General features: G+C 40.4%; 1 protein-coding gene across 1 annotated transcript in view; it reads left to right on the top strand.

Annotated features, from left to right (window-relative positions):
* The window catches only part of LCLAT1 (lysocardiolipin acyltransferase 1), a 63258-nt gene extending 44325 nt beyond the window's left edge, over positions 1–18933 (top strand). The window contains exon 5 of the mRNA XM_035320494.1: positions 14848–18933. Within this exon, the coding sequence (XP_035176385.1) occupies positions 14848–15356 (509 nt within the window). The 3' untranslated portion in view covers positions 15357–18933. The remainder of the gene's footprint in view (positions 1–14847) is intronic.
* The last annotated feature ends 1550 nt before the right edge of the window (positions 18934–20483 follow it).

The raw sequence follows: 20483 nt of genomic DNA, 5'->3' as shown, positions 1-20483 counted from the left end.
AGTGGTTTCCTATGAAGCTTTTGGTTTTAAAGAGAGCAGAGTGTTGTTGATGGATCACCTTTATTCTTTTTACGAACCTACGACTCACAATGGACAAAATAGAGAATATCCTGTAAGGGGAATAAAACGTCCTCTCATTACTGTTCTTTAACATAGACTTAGGAGAAGAGTTTGAAAGGTCAGTTACAACTTCTCTGCGTTTCTCCTGCCCTGCTCTATTCTCTAGTACTGATCAATGATACTGTTCAGCAGGAGAATGTACGTCAAGTTGTCATATCAAGTGAGAAGCTAGGACTAATGAGGTCTACATCACATATGTGTGAACCTAAGAATGAAGTGAGAATTAGACTTAAATAACAGGTATAGTGTTAGTAATTTAGTCTGGGTTTGTTTTTTAAATATTTATTTTTTAATATTGTAACAAGGCTAGGAAGTGGAAAAATACTAAATATCTTTGCACAATTCAATCGAAATTCTGAGTATATCATGAAACCAAAGTTAATTCATTCCTCTAATACGAAACAATCATAACATATCCCGATTGGAAGGAACCCAAAAGGATCATTGAGTCCAACTCCTGGGTCCCCAAAGGACCACCCAAAAAATCAGACCACGTGTCCGAGAGCATTGTCCAAACACTTGAACTCCAGCAGGCTGTGCCGTGACTACTGCCCTGGGGAGCCTGTTCCAGTGCCCAACCACCCTCTCTGTGAAGAAACCGTTCCTGATATCCAGCCTGAACCACGCATGTCACAACGTCAAGCTGTTTTTCCCTGGGTTTTATCAGTGGTCCCCAGAGAGCAGAGCTCAGCCCCTGCCCCTCCACTCCCCCTCGTGAGGAAGCTGTAGACCACAATGAGGTCTCCCCTCTCTGTCTCCTCTTCTCCAGGCTGAACAATCCAAGTGACTTCAGCTGCTCCTCATATGTCTTGCCCTCTAGACCCCTTACCATCTTTGTTGCCCTCCTTTGGACACTCTCTAACAGTTTTATACTGTCACACCCAAAACTGCACACAGTGCTCGAGGTGAGGCCGCACAAGCGCAGAGTAGAGTGGGACAATCATGTCCCTTGATCGGCTAGCAGTGCTGTGCTTGTTGCACCTCCAGGATACGATTGACCCTCCAGGCCTTCAAGGCATACTGATGGCTCATGTTCAGCTTGCTGTCAACCAAAAACCCCCAGATCCTTTTCTGTGGGGCTGCTCTCCAGCATCTCATCCCCCAGTCTGTATGTATAACCATGGTTGCCCCTTCCTAGATGAAGAATATTTATGCATGTCTATTCACTATTGACAATGAAGGCTGAAAATGAAATGCACTCTTTCAGCATCATTTAGAAACATGTAATTTATGATGTGCAGCAGTTCCTTTGAAGGGTCTTTCACAATATATGGTGGTCTTGCATTTCCATCAGTTGACCTGAATGTCTAACATGCCTCTGGTGCCAAAAACGTCACGGTATGGGTTATCCACAGGCTACGTTGGATTTATGATATCCTACTTCACTTTTAGAATCCAGAATGTTTTCTGCTTTTTGACAGATAAACAAAGACATCTTGCAGTAAAAATTTTATATGGGGATTCCTGGAGCAATCAGTACAGAACTGTGGCATGCTATAGAGTTAGTGATAAAACTTTGTCTTTGCATTTATTTTGAATGTGGCAGAAGGCTGAAATACCTTTTCTTACCATGAAATATTTTAAATCAAGCATTTATTATGCCTAGATTTGCTAAGGCTAGACATGTTTGCACACAGAAGTATCTTCTCATTTAAATTCAATCACAGTCACAAAACAAGCCTGGCTCAGACTAGCTAAAGATATAAACTTCATTTTCATCTCATTAGGCCACCTGGAAGCAGCAATCAGTGAGTAGTCCTGACGTCAATGGTCTCTCTACTTCATTAAAATGTTAATTTCATGGCTTTAATTCCCTTTGTAAAACGTGCTGCTGCAAGATACTATATGCAGATTTATTCCGAACCAGAAAAATCTGCATGCCATATTCCCTTTTTAGTTCCTTGGGTTACTTTGGATTTTTTATTTTTAGCCATTCCTGTTTTTATAAACTGCTGTGAAAAGATGATCACCATAACAACCAAAAAGTAAATATTTTCTTAAAACAGCCTTTTGAGAATGTATGCTTAAGAATCAAGAATTCAGGGCATCGTGCATTAAGTGGTTTTTGTTCTGCTCTTCCCTTTTTCAGTATTCAGAAGTGAGGCAGGTATTCTCACTGTCTTACAATTTCAGACAATAGATCATGAAGAGAAAGCGTGGTATAGTAAATCAGAATTAGCTACACAGATCAGCTGTAGTGTCAACATTCAGGATTCTGTCTGGATGAAATGCCGGACTTTTCATCAGTTTTCACATCCCTTCTTGTTGTAGAAGTGTCTGAGTAATCATGTATTTTTCAGAGTGTTACATAAACAAATTCTATTTTAGTACGCCTATTCCGTCTATTGATAGCTATAGTTTATATTTCTTTTGCAGATGCTAAAACGAAAGTAGAGGGTCAGGACTTCCCAGGACCCTCTGGCGATTGAGCTGCCTATATCAGGAATTGTGTGCTCAGCTTGCTGGCTCTCATGATGCAGCTGGGTCTGGGCTGCCGACAGGACTCAGCACTAGGTCTTCCCACTCTACCCTTGCACGTGCTGTTGTTCCAGCTTTGTACAAACCCCACTGTGCCCCCGCTGTCTGGTGACACCAGGACCTTCCTGTGAAGGACCCTGGATAACATACACCCTGCCTGGTGTTAACCTGGCTGGAGGTGGCAAAGACCATCAAGCCCCAGTGCAGCACATAAAGGAGGGGTTTCTTCTAAGTATTAGACAAATCTGAAGTTTTCCCTTTGAGAATTCCAACGACGTTTTCCTGCAGCTAGCCTCAGGAGGATGTTCCCAGTAACTAACTTGGCCTCATATCTGCCTTATGTCTGCTGTAAATAAAATTGTAACAGACTACTGCTGTGGCTATCTTTGCCAGTTCTCTTGAAGGTGTATAGCTTAGGGAGCAACATAAAGATGTGCCTTGTAGTTCTAACAGAGAAACTACCAAAATAACTTAAAAATAATAATAATAATAAAAAAACCTTGAAAACAGTAAAATTAGCTTTCTGAACCTCCATCAATTTTCGATTTCAGATTAGGTGAAATAATTTACCAATGAATCTAAAATCACCTTCATACCTAGTTCTTCACTCCTAGTATCAAGGAAGAAGTTTCTGAAAGTCAGCAAAGACAAGTGGACAGTAGCCAATTCATTTCCATCTTGGAGCTTTTACTGACAAAGTTATTTCATCACAGACAGCACCATAACTCACTGTGCTAGTCAATTTAAATTGCCAACACGTGCCAGGATTTTACTCTATGGGTAGAATTATTCATTCATGTCTGCAGTTGGTGAGAGTGAAATGATACTACGACAACATCTCCGTTTGCAGATTGATCTAGAAAAAGATTCCATTTAGTAATCTGAGATATTATCTATTATTGCAACAGCATATTTGCTCTTCTAACACTGTGTTTTGATTTGACGTAAAATATATTTTATACACTAATAAAAGAATTTTTCATTTTGTTATGAGGTGTTTGAACAGAAGCTGTCAGTTTGCTGAATGAGTTTTGTCAGCCTTGATGTTTGAAATGCCACTCCTAGCGTGAAACAGCATAGTTAAAGTTACCATCGTCACTTAATGAAATTATGACCATAGGTTGGCATTGCATGGGGAGGAGAAAAAATACTAGAATTCAGTTTTTGTTTTGTATTTCTTTTACCTTGGCCACTATATGTAGTTGCAAAGATATGCTATAATTGCTTATTGTTTGTTTGTTTGTTTTCTTGTTTTTAATGTTTTCAAAAGGTGGTGAAGATGGAAGAGTTGGTAAAAGATAGTTTTTGTCACTATTATTTGGGCAGAAAATATACTGAGATGAGTGGTGGACTTTGGGTTTCAGCATCCATCGGGTATGTTTTCCGTATTTCAGAAAATATGGCAAAGCAGCTGAAGTTCTTCTTTTGTCCTGGTGGACAATCAGAAGTGCAATTTCTGCCAGCACTACTTCTTAGACCTAAGTTATCTATGATCTCAGTCAAGTTACTTTGGATTTTTCATCACCCCATCATTTGTTTGCAAAAAGACCAACTTGTGGTTCATCATTCTGCAGCTCTTGAAAAGTCCAATGTAAGCTGTTCCTAAATTGAATTGCCTCAGTTGATTCTATTCCTTGTGATTCAGTTATGTACATATTCATATTTTTGTCAAAAATCAGTGTTAAAAACATTAGTAATGACTGCTTTCAGGGCTTTCTAGTGCACAGTGCCATCCAAGTTAAATGCCCATTGGAGTTCAGAGGTGGAAGTTTCTAGCAGATATTTTCAGGAAATGAGTTTTAGACTTCTGCTCAGACGGGCCTGTATACAACAGGGATTTACAACATCTCTTCTGTGACTTCACTTACCATCATGGGATGGCCTTCTGATCTGTATGAAAAAGCAATAGACCATTGTAACCGGTGTCTTTAACATGAAGGCACAACATGTAGATTATGTGCCTCAACCTGTGCTTTTTTTTTTTTTTTTTGACACGAGCAGAGTAATACATTTGGCTCAATATTGGGCCACTGTGTAGCGGGGTGAGTGGTCTCTCTCAGCCTCACTGTTGCGATACTGAGACCATATCTGAAGATGGACCACTGGCCCCACATCCTACTCTTCTGCTGTGCCTGAGATAAGAATTCACCTTTCACTTCTCAGGCTGGCAGACTGACAGCATCACACCTGTGGAAGTACAAAAAGATGGATATTCAGGATTCAGCTTACATCCACGTTGAAGGATGACTGTTTAGGCACTCAGCACTCTTTGCTCATTTTCATTCAAAGAGTTGACCTTAGTATAATTTTTCTAACCATCTCTATGAACAGCAATAGTTGGAACAAAACCATAAACAAATCTTATTTCTAGAGACAGGGCTGTTTTGCTGCTGTGCATGTAGAATGACTGCAACCTGTCGTTCATCTGCAAAGCCATGGTGCTGTGTGTTCACAGATCCTAGCATCCCTTTTTCTTTCCCATGACAGTCATGGCAGCTTCTGTTGCCAAAACCGTTCTCACATCACAACACTGAGCCAAAGCCAAGGGATCTGCGGTTCCAGCAGCCACCACTGGAGGAAGGTTGTCTGCTCCTGGAGCTCCCTGTGCGTGTTTTCTGTGGGGCACTGCAGGGTGGAGGAACAACAGGAGCAGCTCCTTTCCATTCTGCCTTTTTTTTTCCCTGGTGCTTCACCAATAAAAGGAATAAAATACAGCAGGATATATATACCTCACCAGTAGCTGGGAAGCTGCATGTGTTACATGAGGTTTCTCTGAGGAGAATCCTGAGAGCCTTCAACTTCATGGCTACTTTCCACCAGAGTAGCTCCACCAAGTAGCTGCAGTAGGGTTTGGGTCTGATCCCATGTTGTTAAGGAGGAAAAGAACTGTATAATCATTAGCCTTTGAAATTTTTCAGCCACAGCCTGTGAAGGGATGGCAGTGCTTTATCTGACAAGCATGTCAACTGTCTTTCGTCAGCTGATTATAATCCTCATGGAAGTTCCAATGTTTCTGTTTTTCCTTTTTCTTTTTTACTATTGTGTTTTGATTAAGTTTCCCTAATGAGCCCAATGAAAAGCAATTGTTCTAAACAAATCGTGTGCTATAAAAGCAGTGTATCACAATTAGGTTTCCATTATACTTTAATTAGTCATTCCATTATTAAATTGACGTCTTTGGCTTCTTCCAGGTCCTCAGACAAATGCTGAAACAAATTCCTCTTTGTGGATAAATATTAGTCATTCGTAATTAAAGAGTATTCATTGGAGATGCAGCTTTTTATTAAATTCCTTACTGATTAAGATGGCTCCCCCAAGTACTGGGCTGATTAAATTTAATAAGGTTTGTCCACTTGTGTACTGAGGTCTGGGGGAAACTGTTTTAGCACCAGGGAATTAGGAGCAATAAGTTAATATCTCAGTGCATACAGTCATGGGTCTGCATGCCTGTTTTTTGCGATGCTGTATGCTTTTGTGTTGGGGGCTCTACGTTTTATGTAGTCAGCCAGCAGAGGAAAAAAAACATGGAAGTGGAATTAGTGGTATTAGAGTTGAATCTCAAAGAGTTAAGTTCCATTAAAGAACCGCATAGATAATATTAAAGGCTCTGGTTTGTTGTCTAACTCAAGAAGAGGGCTCTGCTGGTTAATGAAGCTCAAGTGCCTCTCTACCCCCAAAGTGATTTAACTCAGTGAGGTGTATAGATGAGCTTGTTTCTATGTAAGTATACCTCAGCTGTGAATTCAGATAACAAAACAGACATACTTGGCAGAAGTTCTTTTAATGGTAGCACGTTAAATATTTTCAGAGCAAAATGCTTGCCCTGGATTTAAAACAAGGTGGAGCAAATGGATAATGTCACTTTATTGTATATGTATCGAGCAGAGAGAAATTAAAAGCCTAATAATTTTCTGTGTGCTGAAATTATACCTTCTTGTCAGACTGCTGGTGCTGTTCTGCATTCCTTTTGCTTTGTACACTGAAATGAAAACAAGCCACTGTGACCAAGAATGGCAATAGCACATACCAGTGAGGCATGAAATGTGAGAGATTGCCTCGAGATTTTTGTGGAAATGCTCAATCCAAATATTTGAGGTGGCTGCTGGCAGGTATTTTTCAACATATAGTTTATATTTTATTTTTGTTGCAGGGTATGTTTTCCTCAAGTATTTTGGATTGGCATGGCCCGTATTTGTAATACTGAATCTCTCTAAAGTTTGAATGTGTTTTCTATTTCTTCTTGTGTATCCCAAATATGATGGTACTGGGTGCATCATCTAGCCTACCTATAGCACTGTTTGGAATTGAAGTTTACTGCCCATTCCAGATTGCTCTTCCTGGAGCTCCTGGATGCTGCAGTAGACGTTGAGTGATGCCTGGGACAGTTTGAAGAGGGCAAGTTTATAAAACAGGAGAAGGTAACTAAGCAGCTAAAGAGTACTCTCTAGTGGCTGACATGGGTTAGAGATAAAAACAGATAGCAAAGTCTGCTGAATTAACAGGTTACTTGTTAGTAGCCATTAAAAAAGGAAAAAAAACTGAGTAAGGGGAGGCAATTAAGCTGAACCTTTTATCTCAGCTATAGAAGTGAATTAATTTAATTCACTAGAAGCCAAACATAAAACCTTTTATTTTATTTTATTTATTTATTTTTTTCCTATAACAGCCATTATTTATTTACTTATTGCTACCATTGCAATTCAGTTGGATGGTGTTATGCTACTCATAGTACCATCCTGCCATTGACATGAACTAAGGGCCTGACAGAAAGTGACGACTCCATGGCATTCCTGAAAAGATACAATACACTTTGATCAGTTGATTACTGAGCAAGAGCTGCTGCAACTGTTTTCTTGTTTCATCTGTAGTTAATTATTTTTCTCTGCTTATCATGCTCTGTCTCATGCTGGTTTTCTAGGCACTTCACAAAAGCCATGAGTCAAGTTGTGAGGTTGGCCTGCAGATCATCTGGGGTCTAATGTTCTATAACTAAACCACTTTGAAAATGGTTAAAAATGATGACAAAATTATGAGAATCCCCACTCTCCATCCTAGCAAATCCCAGAACTATTAAAAATGTTTTTGAAAAGAATATAAGCAAAGGTTTTGGAAGAACTGGGAGAAATAAATAACATCTTATAGAATGAACAGAGAGATGAGGAAGGGTAGCCCCTTTAACATCTGTATTTTAATTAGGATGCTGAAAGCTAACGTATGCTTTTGTGCTACAACATGACAGTTCACACATACTGCTGTTCCTGACATCTTTAAAGATGCAGGTTTTAAGCCAGCTGCATTATTTACCTCGCAGTAACATCCTGGGATGAACATCACTGGGATGGCAGTTGTGTATGTGAACTGTTCCAGAGTGTTTTGCTTGACGGTTAACTTACTGGGGGCAGTTGGGAATGACAGGGGAAATTCCAGATGAAACAGCTGAATTCTAGCAGAACTGGATTGCCTCTAATAAGGATGTGATTTTAGTTTGTAGATGGATGGATTGCTTCTTTCTGAGATACCCAGGGATTTCAAACGTCTATCAAGTAAGAGGAATTAGGTGGATAGTCTGTTATATTAAAAGATAAGAATGAGTTGTTTCTATATGCATTTATATATTTATATGTATTTATTTTAAGGTTATTTGATACCTTACTTTTGCTTAATTGTCATGATACTTAGCTTTCCAGAAATACTTGGTGACTACTTTAACTTCTGGGAAGGGACGGGAAGGGAAGGGAATCAGCCATTTTCTAATCTATGTAAATTTGCCTTTCTGCTAAGACATCTTATGACAAGGTAGACTTGGATTTCACTGCAGTGTAGTAAATTATCTCTATTTCAAGCATAACTGTGATTCTCATTTGAATTTCTTGTCAGTTTGCCAGGAAATTCATGTTAAAGTTTAGTGGAGTTGTAGAGCTGCATACCAGTACATAAGTGCCTGTCTGTTACATGAAATACCATTTCCAGTATGAATAAGTAATAGTGTACAATAAGCCTAGAAACAACCTTTTCTCCTTCCAAACATGTAACATACATGTGAAAACCTAATTCCATATGTGTGTGTAGAGCAGACACAAAGTATGGGAAGCTGGGAGAGAGCAGCTATACATGCAGGGGAATAAATATAGCATTTTTGTTATCTGGGTTTGATAAATGTAGTTCAGGAATGATAGAGTAAAGAGTGGTGAGTCAGTTATGCCTGGTCATCCCTAGTGACTGAAAATAACTTGTTATTCCAACCCTTTTATCCCTTTGCTCTCTCCTCTCCACATATTTTCTATTTTATTTATAGCTCAAGCAGCTTTTGCTTTGCAATTCAGAAAGTAACCCCTTGGAGCCTGGGAGAGAAGACTTAAAGGCAACTGCCATCTGACAGTCTTGCAGAGAGAGCCACTGTGTCAAATTGTTCCCTGTCACACCCCCCCCCCCCCCCCCCAGTACACTGTTCCTTCATGTGCCTGAGTGTTCTTGTTTAATCCACTAGGAATCAATCCGTTTAGCACTTTTTACGACTTGCAGGATAATTTACTTCTTGGTCTGCTCTTAGTTTTCCCAGTCTTCCCATGGTACTGAGTTCTCATATTATAACTGAACTATACCATGTCTTCCTTCTTGTATTACTGCTGGTCTGGTTTGCAGAGGAATAAGGGAGCTGACAGATGTATCTACTGAAGAAAAGTGCATCCCTGCAAGTAGGAGGGAGGGAGATCTACCCCTGACATTGCAGTAACATTCATTTATAGTCTCCGGGAAGAATCGCTAAATCTGTAAGAGATATTTGAGCTGATTAGATTGTCTTGGCATTACAAGTTCAGTGACATTATGCTGATAAAAAAAAAGAAAGAAAGAAATTTGGGTAAATTATTGTTTGCTTTACCCCCTTCTGACTTACGGAAAGGAAACACAAAGCTGATTAGCAAACACTAGCCTCGGGTGAGAGAACTTTAGGTTCTGTCATATGTAAGAGTAAGAAAACTTTACCACATCTTGTTGGCATGCCCTGACTCAACTCAGGCATCAACACCATCAAGAATGGTGTGCCAGGCAGTATTCTCTTCATAACGAGATTTAAGACTCTCAGTAGGTTTAGTTTATTCAAGAGCAACTTACAAGTTTGGTAGAGCAGGCTGACACTGCATGACCTGTTTAACAGAGCTGTGTGGTCGGAAAGTAAAACTACATGGATTCAGTATAGGATCCGTAGACCACTTTGGTTCATGGTATTGTCTTACACATTAATGAGATGTCGGCATCAGACTGCAGACTGCAAAACTATGTGACTGAAAAGCATTTAACAAAACAAGTTCACTTATGCAATGTATGCTGATAGCTGTGAGGATGACGTTATCTTGGTCTTTGTACCTTGGAGGGACCTTGTGACAGTTCCTAGTAGACCTCCACTCCCATGCACAGCACACAGAGCACTACTCTCTTTCCTGCTGATGATCACAAAACACTGTCCCTTTCCCAGGCTTCCACTCCCAAGGAAAAGAGGTGCCATTGCCTTAACTTCTTCTTGGCAGGGGGAAGGGTCTCTATCTCCTTGTATCACAATGACAGTGAAAAAAGGGATAGCTAGATAAAGAACTGCTATGCAGGATCACTCTTCTCTGCTAATCAAGGTCAGCATTATCATTGTGTCTTTTTTTGGTTGCTTATGTGATAGCTATACTTAGCCAAAAGAAATTTCCTAGTAAGCAGTTTTGGCTTTTTTTTTTTTTTTTAATGTCCAAAAACGTATCTTCATCTCAAAGCTAACATAAAATAATCACATACTGTGCAATACAGCCAGTTTTGTCTACCCATTTCCATCTCTGCTTTGATTATGTTGTTGGTCAGTTTGTTTACAGATGCTGAACCTCCTTCTGTCTGTTTTCCTAAAGAAATGTGTGTAGAGTTGAGGATGTTAAGGGAAGAATGGGAAGAGCTACAGGCAATGTTATACGAAGTTTGGAGATGTATGAAGCATCTGGAGTTGTTGTGAAGAAGGGACAGATATGCTGCTTTGCAGGAGGAAGGTGGTGTAGTTACATTGTGGTGGGAGATAGAAGGGCCAAGGCCCTTATGTATTAGCCTGACTTCACAGAGCAGCTTATTTTAAGGTTATTATGAATATTTTATTGTGAGAGCACCTCTGCATCCCCGTTCTGGCTCAACAACTCATCATTGTAGTGCTCTGTGAGGTACTGATTAACAATAGCATCTTCTCTACTGGATCAATGCAGGGGAAGAGACCATATAATTCTTGTATAGTTTAAAGTAATGTCAATGGTAAGTAAAGCAGGACAAATTACAGCTGCTGAGACCCTCACTGGGAATGAGAAAGGGTCATAGCCACCACTGCTAATGTTGAGGAGGTTCACCTGCCTGTTCACTTTGCAGACTGCTGAGAGTCTGAGCAGTTCATTACATGGATTTGCTTGGGACTCATCCTTATTTTTGGCACACTGATGGTCATTTTGACTTTTAAGAGCTTCCGCTCTGAGTCATCATTTTGGCCCCTCGAGTCAGTGCTTATGTAGATAGATCCTTTTGTCTCACAGTGAGCTTGCTCAGCATTGCTCAGTCCCAGGTATGAGCAAGGAAGTGTCCTTGTCACTGGCATGACTCATTACCGAGGAATGAGCAGTGCTTGAGCAGTAGAGTGATCCTTGTAGTGCAGGGGATGAGTCTGGTGCAACCAATCCATATATTTGGGACTGTGATCTGGGACAGAGCATCACTTCTGGCAGTTTTGAATCTGCAAATGTATTTGAAAAAAGCCTAAAATAGTTTAATCCTGCCTTTACATTCAGGCTACTTTTTCCCCTAGAGCTGAAGTATTGTGCCGATGTATTATTTAACACACACTATTAAAAGTAATTTTCAGGCTATATATGGTATCTTTATTTTGAACGTAGTAATAGGTTCTTGGTTGTGAGGTTTTATAATGTTGGGTTGTGAGGTAAAAGGATTGTCTGTGCACACACAAAGGGCAGTGGCACAACAGTGGGCAGGGAAACCCCAAAACCCAGACAGAGGAAGAGAGCCCCTGCCCCAGTTCCAACCAGGGCTGTCATGGGAGTGCCATCAGCTGTGGGCATGGGTGGACATTCATCACGGTGCATCAGTAGAAGAGGCCACCTTAGAGACTGATGGGGATTGCTGCTTGCAGGGCTTTTGGAATCATTATGAGGTGCAGAGGAGCGTTAGGGGATCGTGCAAAATTTATGGGATATTTAGGAACCAGTTACTGAAGCAGCTGTAAGTATGAGTTGGATACTGTGGAGATCAGATGGGTACTAGTTGGCTACTAGAGGGATTACAAGGTCCCAGCCACCAGATGAGGAGACTATAGATTCTGGGGTCAGCTGAGACCAGTTTGTATGTCTCTGTTTCTCTCTGCTTGAGGCAACTGGAGAAGAGAGGATCGAAGAACCAGCTGGGTCCTGAGGACTGGCTGTCCCTGAGTGTCTAAGGTCAGCAGTGTGTGTACATCTATGCAAAGGGGTCTGCACCAGCCCCTGGGGAGGGGCTGCAGCCCAAGGGGCACACGTGTCCAGGTGCTAGCACCTGGGGAGACCAAGGCTGCAGGACCAGTTGTTGGGAGAATCCATATGGATGTGTGTTTGTACCTAAGTTTCACTGACAGACCTTTATCCCAGTCATCTGGAGAAGGGAACATGATGGGGCCATTTGTGTTTGTGTAGGTGTAATATCTCCTGTCCACATTGATCCATGGCTGTCCTTGTGTATGTATTGTACCTGCTTATCTGTGTGCATACCTTCTGGGAGTATGTGCTCAGACTCACTCCCAGCTGGTTCACGGAACTGGGGGCTCCAGCATCCTCACCTCTAATGGGCTGGCAACTCAACATAGAACAAAAATCCTGATGGAATAGCTGGCGTAGTGAGAGAATATGTCCTAGTTTTTCCTTGGAAACATTTTTTAACAAAGGCATCTTTCTCTGATGCTGTTTATTTTGGCTGCGAGCCTGGTAAATTCTTCCCATGCCACATATAAGTGCACTGCCCAAAGTGACCAGCTATGCATTGTGGTTACTTGAAGTAATGTTGTGTATCCACATATCCTGAAACATAAATTACTTTGACTGGAGCACAGAATGCTTACAAAGAAAAGTAACAGTGCTTTTGAGCTGTTCTGTCATGCAAAAATAGAGATTGCAGCATGTATTAATCATCTACCTTGTGTTTATAGCTCTGTAACAATAACTACAGATAAATTTCGTTAACCATTCCTGAGTGCAGTAGTAAGCTTTCTTTTTCTAAGGTGCTTCTACAAAAAGTAGGACAGAACATTGTTCATAGTGTGAAGGATGTACGGGTCTTCTGCTGCAGAATGAAGGTCGTAAAAACCTAAAGCTACTGAAACTGGTGTTTTTGTCCTGAATAGCTGGGATACCAGCCTGATGTTTTTGGTTTAATTTTGCATCTGAAATGCAATTTAACTAAGAAAGCTCCATTGTGAATGTTACCTGATTTGCTCTGTCCCAGCACTGCAGATGACGGGCAGGTTCTTTAGGGATCCTTGGCAGAATGAAGACCGGCTGCGGGATTGTGGTTATAGAGATTTATTATTGCGTAAAAAATAAATAATCAACACAGCTCATCATCTACAATTCCTACCACTTAGCATAGCTTATCGTTGCGCAGAATTTCTAGAAATCTGACTTACAAAGGCTTTTCAAGTCCCTGGAGCAGCCCCTCTGCAGATACGGGCAAATTGTTACCAGTCAGCACGCGATACAGTCGTAACCTTGCCTCGGGCCTTATGTACACGAACGTGAGTCATTCACTCAGTCCTTAAAGGAAGAAGATGACAGTGGAGGCATCCCTGGCCACAGGGGAATCATGGGTTTTGCCATCGTGCAGCAGTTCCAGTCTAACTCCTTAGGTCTCGCTGTTGTGTGATTTTACATCACCATCTATCTCCTGGCAACCCATTGCCTGGTATTGATGGTGCTGGTTGGCATAATGACCCTGTCTGTCAGTCAGTGCTCCCCATACCGTCCTGGTGACTCAGCACTTGTCTTCAGACATCGCAACTGTAGGCAGCATTTAGTCTCCAATTCTATTTTGCCCTGAGACAGCCAGCAAAATAGAAACAGCAAGACAAGATAAATTACTGCTGGCAGAACTGAACTGCTCTGTAACGTTCAGTGCACCGTGCACCTATTTTTAGATCGGCTTTACACTGGCAGAATTTTCTCTATACAACCCAAAAAGAATGTCTGGTCAAAGGCAGAGGGTAAAAAGGGTATGCAGAAAGATCATCCATGTAAAAATGGTTAGTACAAAGATGCGACTGTAAAGCCTACTTTGGCAATAATGCTATGCTCTCAGGACTGTTGGCTTGATCAGGCACGGTAATGAAGAACAGAGTTTTTTCATCAGCATCCCCTTGAATTTCTAATCTACAATTGCTTTTTAAATAGTTCAATATAGTCTGGCAAAATAGCTAACAATATGAGGTTTACATAAAGCTCAGCTTTTCCACCATTTATACTGCACTTTGTATTTGCCAGATCTGGAATGCAGTAGGAAACAGCTCACCCTGTTAGGAGTACTGGGTTGTCAGACAGTAAAAATCGTGTTAGCTGGAGCACCCTGCCAAGCCGGCTGAGCCACAGAGAGCTTCCTCAGCCTTTGTAAGGAACCCTAGATTTAATGAACTCCTGTTATTTACATTGTGTATGCTTCACATATATTTTCTTAGATCATCCATAAATTAGGACTGTGTGCTGCTTGCTTGCTCCAGATCAAATTTCAAACTTATTCTTTTGCAATGTTCACAGGAACATACATTGTTATTTATATTTATATATTTATATAAAGGTAATTTCAGTTTGCAGCACAGGTATGACTGTTTTGGAAAAATGTAACAGCATTTTGTAACAGCAGATGTCTTGCGTGCTCTGTTTTTTTTCCAAGATCAGATGTGCATCTTGTCTCCTTCGAGTCTGACTTTATCCTCTTACTCACCATGTCATAATTCTACATTAGTTTGTACAAATCAGTATAATTTTGATCCAAAAATGTTTTGCTGAGATTCAGAAAAGGTAATGCCTGGGAAACCTGTGAGCTCTCAGCCTTCAAATTCCAGAAGATAAAACAATCTCTGTGTAGTTAATGTATCTTTGGGATTTCTGTCACCATTTTGACAGTTTTCAATCATGCCTTGAGGTTAAGAGTGTTTTGGTTGCTGTATTATCTGTATTGATCTTTTACCCCAAATCTTTCTTCTAGGTAACAATCTCGATGCTATCCATGACATAACTGTGGCATACCCCCAAAACATTCCTCAGACGGAGAAGCACCTTTTGAATGGAAACTTCCCAAAGGAGATTCACTTCCATGTCCAGAGATACCCCATAGAGACAGTGCCCACTTCTAAGCAGGAGTTGCAGCTTTGGTGCCAGAAGCGTTGGGAAGAAAAAGAGGAGAGACTCCGACACTTCTATGAAGGTGGAAAGTGCTTTGACAAAATGAGGCAAAGCGTTATTCCACCATGTAAATCTGAACTCAGGGTCTTTGCAGTTAAGTGCATCTCGCTTCTGTACTGGACGGTGTTCCCACTGGGTATGTTTGCACTGCTGTACCTGTACTGCTTTGCACGATGGTACTTTGCGGCCATGGTAGTCTTTTTTGTTGTGCAGCAGAAAATATTTGGTGGGCTGGAACTAATTGAACTTGCTTGTCATCAATATTTTAAAAAGCAACAGAAATTCATCAACACAAAAATAAAAAACAACTAGCTCTTGGGTAGAGAAGGATGTAAAAAGGCTTGATTTTGAGACATCCTGCGAATTCTATGAACAGGGAAGAATTTTTGCATGAGAATGGTCTTTTACTATCACCATTGTCCGTTAGACATTTGCACTTAGTTCTGTGAAAAGAAAGAAAAACATTAGTTATTGCTACATGTGAAAATGTTTTTATCTCAATATAATTTCAACATTACTCTTGCAAGCAGCTAGCAACTGCATCCTGCTGTAACTAAGAAACACTTTGCTGGATTATTAAACAATCAAAAGGATGTTAATAACTGTGATATGCATTGAACTTTCATATACAAATCCAAACTGTCCAGCTAAGAACGAGGTAGGATTTCTGTGTAATCGCATTCTTAGAAAGTGAGCACCACATTTGAAAAGCTGTTAAGTTTACTGATGGTTCGATGGTAAGTACAAGTTGGAGGAGGATGTTTTGTTCCTCTTTTTTTTTTGTGCTATTTCAAATATTCAAACTTACTATAAAATACTTTCACTGAAGCTTTTCCAAACACTACTGAACCTAGCACACTAGTCACCTGTTCTGGCTCAGTCAACCAGTTTTTTTTAAGTCTTGCAGCATTGTATTTTAGTACAGAAAACAGTGCTGGCTCTGCCTCTAATTAAGTCTTAACATTATTTAATAGACCTGTGCAGGTAGCTTTTGATTTCTTATTGTTTTTTCATACTGATCTGGTTCCCCTCTTAGCTGTGAGAGACTTGTTCCTACTGTAGTATACAGTGTTGCAGGATAGGGGAGCTGGGCTTTTTTGGCTGTTGATGGTTTTTTTTGGTGATTTTTTTTTTTTTTTCGGTAGAGGTAAAAATAAGTATCTGTCTCTGAGTAGCTGGCAAATGTTTTCTCAAAGAGGTCTCATTGTAGACATTATCTAATTGCAAATACCCTTTTTTTTTTTTTTTTTTCTTTCCCAAAAGCCAAGATATCTTTTATTTGAAGTGTTTAGTTCTGTTTTCACATTGCTTCCTTAGACATTTCAATCGTCTAAACACTGGACAGTTGTCAAAATACTGGGCAGGAAGACTGTCTTTTCTGTGCACGCAAGCGAGACCTGCTGAAATGCATCTGATGCAACAGTTGTCCCCATATAGCTACTACAAGAGATGGGGTTCAGACTATCACAGCACATAGAAATTGAGTTACAACTTCCCTTTGCACTATTTTCATTGATTGTCTGATTACATTATTCCTTTTCCATACTCATTTACAATTTTACACTGTTTTTTGGGCCCCAACTTTCCCTTCATTTCATGACATTCAGAAAATCTGGAAGTTTAAACTCTGGCAGCGTATTTTGCAAGTGTATTTCTTGTTGTATGTAATAAGAGTAATGATCATGGTCACAGACTAAAAGGCACAAACGTTGCCAGGACTTAGGAGACACTTCAGATTAGGTTTATTGTTCAGCCTCCAAAATGTTAGACCACCTGGTCAAATGTATTGCTGCAAAACTTTCCTGACTTTTGAGTTAAACCCAAATGGCCTGGCTCTGTATGTTGAGCTGCATTGCTCCAAAATGTAAATGTGCAGAGTGCAAGGTGTATCTTGTGCTGTGCTGCCCATCTCAAGCACTGGGGGTGGGCACATCTGTTTTCTTCTACATCACAACACTTAACATGTTGTCTAATATGTTTGTATCAAAGGCCATTTTTGTAATGAATCACCAGCCTCTGTTCAATTGTCCCTCGCAAGATGACAAGTGTTTTTTAATCCGTGCTAATAATAACTGTTTATTATGCAGAAAGTACTTGAAGCTATCTGTTTTACTCTAATTTTTTAACCCTTTTTTTCCTAAAAAATAATTAGAAGTAGATTTATATTTAGGATTATATTTCTTAATGATTTTTTCATATTTATATTTGAGTACCTAAAAACTTAATAACTGGTGTTTTGTTGCAGTTCTTGTGCAGTATGATGACATTTGTTAATGTAATCCTGTGATATCAAAGACGTTTAGGCAAAAGCGTAAATCTGCAGAGATTGTTTTGTTTTGTTTTGTTTTGTTTTGTTTTTTGCTTTGTGCTGTGCTTTGGTGCAGTTCTCTACATGTCCAGGTACTGTCATTGCAAGAGAAAATCAAAGAACTTTGTTTATAGTTAATGCAGAGATCTAAAAGGCTTTTATTTTGTCCTGATCTGTGGTTGGGCTTTCACACCACATGTAAACATGGCCAGACTGCTCCAATAGCCTAAGTATAGTCTTTCATTTCAGAGGGTAGGTTATATGATGGTGACATAAATACCAATTGCACTTTTTTTCAGTCATTCGGAGAACTTTGTGATGTCATAAAAATGCACGAGAAACATCAGCTGAGTCTTAGTCATAGAGCTGAAAGACTTCTAGTGTATTTTTATGTGTTTGATTAGAGTCGGACTCTGAAAATGAAATCAAAGAAATGAAATAAAATCCCTTAAAAGGGATTTTCTGTCCAGCCAGAGCCAAATATGTAACCTACTGTAATGTGGTAAACGTCCTGCAATTCTGCAATTCAGACTGAACAGAAATAACTTCTTGTGAGCTGTAAATGCCACATTTGCACTGCCTGACTCCATAAAGCAGGGCAGCACATGAGAAATGCAGAACCTTCTTCTCACAAGGAAGGGTGTTGACTTTGAGACAGATGTAAATTTTCAAATTATATGTATCATTTTCCAATTTAGTTAGAAATGCAAGACAAAAAAAAATGTTTAAAAAGTGATTGAAGAGCTGTGAGAGATCTTTCTGTGAATGTTTCCTCTTTGGTCAAAATGTAGCTTTTACTCAAAAGGATTTAATATGCAGATTTTGGGGAGAATATCTAATTCTTATTCATCCTGTTTCCTTATTTGAACTACACTTACTAAGATGTGCTGGGTAAGTTATTTTAAAGTGTTTTCAATGCTGTTAGATTAAAGGTGCTAGTACACCAGGAATCAAACACACCTATCTTTTGTGGACTGCATTTTGCCACCAAGATTTTTCTTACTTATTAGCATGGTTTGTCATGGCTTATGTCCTCCTGTAGTGCCAAGTAGCCACACTCTTCAACAGTGACTACTCCTGCTACAGCACCTCCATCTCTGCTAGGTCTTCTTTATGTTATTTGAGAGAAATGACATGGTTTTCTTGTTTTTGAAGATACACTTTGTTTGTTCAGTCAAATGTTTCCTCATGAGCACTGTGGGTTACTTTCTCTTTGCTCAGAACTGAAAGATTACAATCCCGTCCTCTGTGTGTGTCCTTAAACTCATCTGGGTACAACATCAGACCAAGATATTTCTCTTATGTTCAATGCTGCAAGGCCCAGGCTGCTCTGTGAGTTCTTGTCATGATCATACAAAATGTGGTTCCTAGTTTTGTGCGTTGAATCAATCTCCGTTGTTTAAAGAAGATCAGTGTTTTTATAACTTGATTTTATATGGACGTCATAGGAATGAAAACACCAGGACACTACAAACCTACAGAAAAACTTAGTTTTCAAAATGTGATTATATTAGGATATTTTAACCATGTATCAATTACTCTACAGCCACAATAAAGACCTGAAGCATTGCATGTGTTTAATTTTACTGTTTTCATTTCAGTGTGTGACATAAGCTATACACATCCACAAGGAACAAACCTCGTCTTCACTCAGATGGGTGTCCCCCTTCACTTCACTTGGGCAGACTGGTGTCCCTTCAGGTACTTGACTGATGGTTTACAGCTGTTGTGGCTGTTGAGGTGACACATTTCCCTGCTGTTCATAACAAGTTGGAAAGAGACAGTTATACACTCTCTTCTAGCCTGTTCCTGTAAAGCGATGCAGAAACCTTTGTGTAGGAAGTGTAGCTCAATATTTGCCTTGTTTTGCTTCTTAGCCAGTACTGCTCAAGAATTAGCTGTGGCTTGAAAAGGAATGTTAGGTGCTGATACATAGATCATTCTTCAGCTTTAGATATATCCTTTTATTACCACTGTAATTACTGACACAAACAATGGTCTCTAGCAAGGTTTACTTCCTTATAGGACCTGTTTTTAATATGACTTTCCAGGCTCATTGATTTCTCTCTCAATGTCTGGAAACCAGTGTGGATGGGTGAGAGCTGTGTTTCTCAGGAGCTGCTGAGGTACTTGTCACTGAGTTAGGTCTGCAAGGTGACAGCAAGCTAGGCCTGCCTCTTCACGTGGTGTGAAGCTTAAAGGCAGTCTCTCGGCTTTGTGCTGCTAATGACAGAAAGTGCAATGCAAGTGAGAGGGCACATAAATAGGGATTAATGAGAAGGGAGCCTGTGGTTTTATTATCCATTGGATATGAGCACTGGGGATGAGCAGGAGAGGTTGCATTAGCCGCTTCCTGCTGAGTCTTCACAGAAGAAAAATCCTTACCAAGCCTTTTGCATCATTTAGGGCTCAGAGGAGGAGGAGGGAACGAGACGAGGAGCAGCAGGGCTCAGCATTCTCCTACTGCAGGCTCTGACAGACCCTGGACCTGTGGTCCTGTAGATGAAGCACAAATTTCCACTGGCTGGGGGACACCACAGTATTCTGCCGAGCCTCTGAGGGTCAGAGGTGCTCCAGCTCCACAAGAGCAGCGTTCCCTTCTGTTTTGTCACACTTGCCCTTTTTTTCTCAGCCTGGTGTCAGGCCACAGCCTGTCAGGAGATGGTTGGTCCAGAAGCAAAAGCAGAGCTGTTTGTCTAGCTATGGGACCATCCCTCATCCCCCTTCCAGGACATGAAGCTGCCAGCAAGGGACACAGGCAGCCGGAAGAGATCAGATCATTGACTGTTAGGTAAAGATAGGGATAAAGGTTAAATACTTTGTCTTTAATTAGCTTCATTAGTCTAAGCCGTTGCATAAAAGCTATTAAAGTTATAACAGGACGGTCTGTGTGCTTGCACAGTAGGAACAACAAATACAAGCGGAGCAGTTCTTGTCATAAATATCCCTCGAGCCACCTCAATAGACCTCTGTGCCATCAGTATGCCGCTCACGGCCAGCCTGGCTGAGTAATGCTGAACAAATGGTGTGCAGTGAGTGCATGTAATGGAAACAGCTCCTCCTCTTTTAAAAAGTATGTGCATGCATGACTTTCTGTCCCCGTGAGGCTTTCATTGGTTTATGCCCAGCAG

This window comes from Oxyura jamaicensis, chromosome 3 (assembly GCF_011077185.1).
Source record: "Oxyura jamaicensis isolate SHBP4307 breed ruddy duck chromosome 3, BPBGC_Ojam_1.0, whole genome shotgun sequence".
Lineage (NCBI taxonomy): Eukaryota > Metazoa > Chordata > Aves > Anseriformes > Anatidae > Oxyura > Oxyura jamaicensis.
Note: the sequence above shows the minus strand (reverse complement) of the source record. Positions and strands in the feature narration are given on the sequence as shown.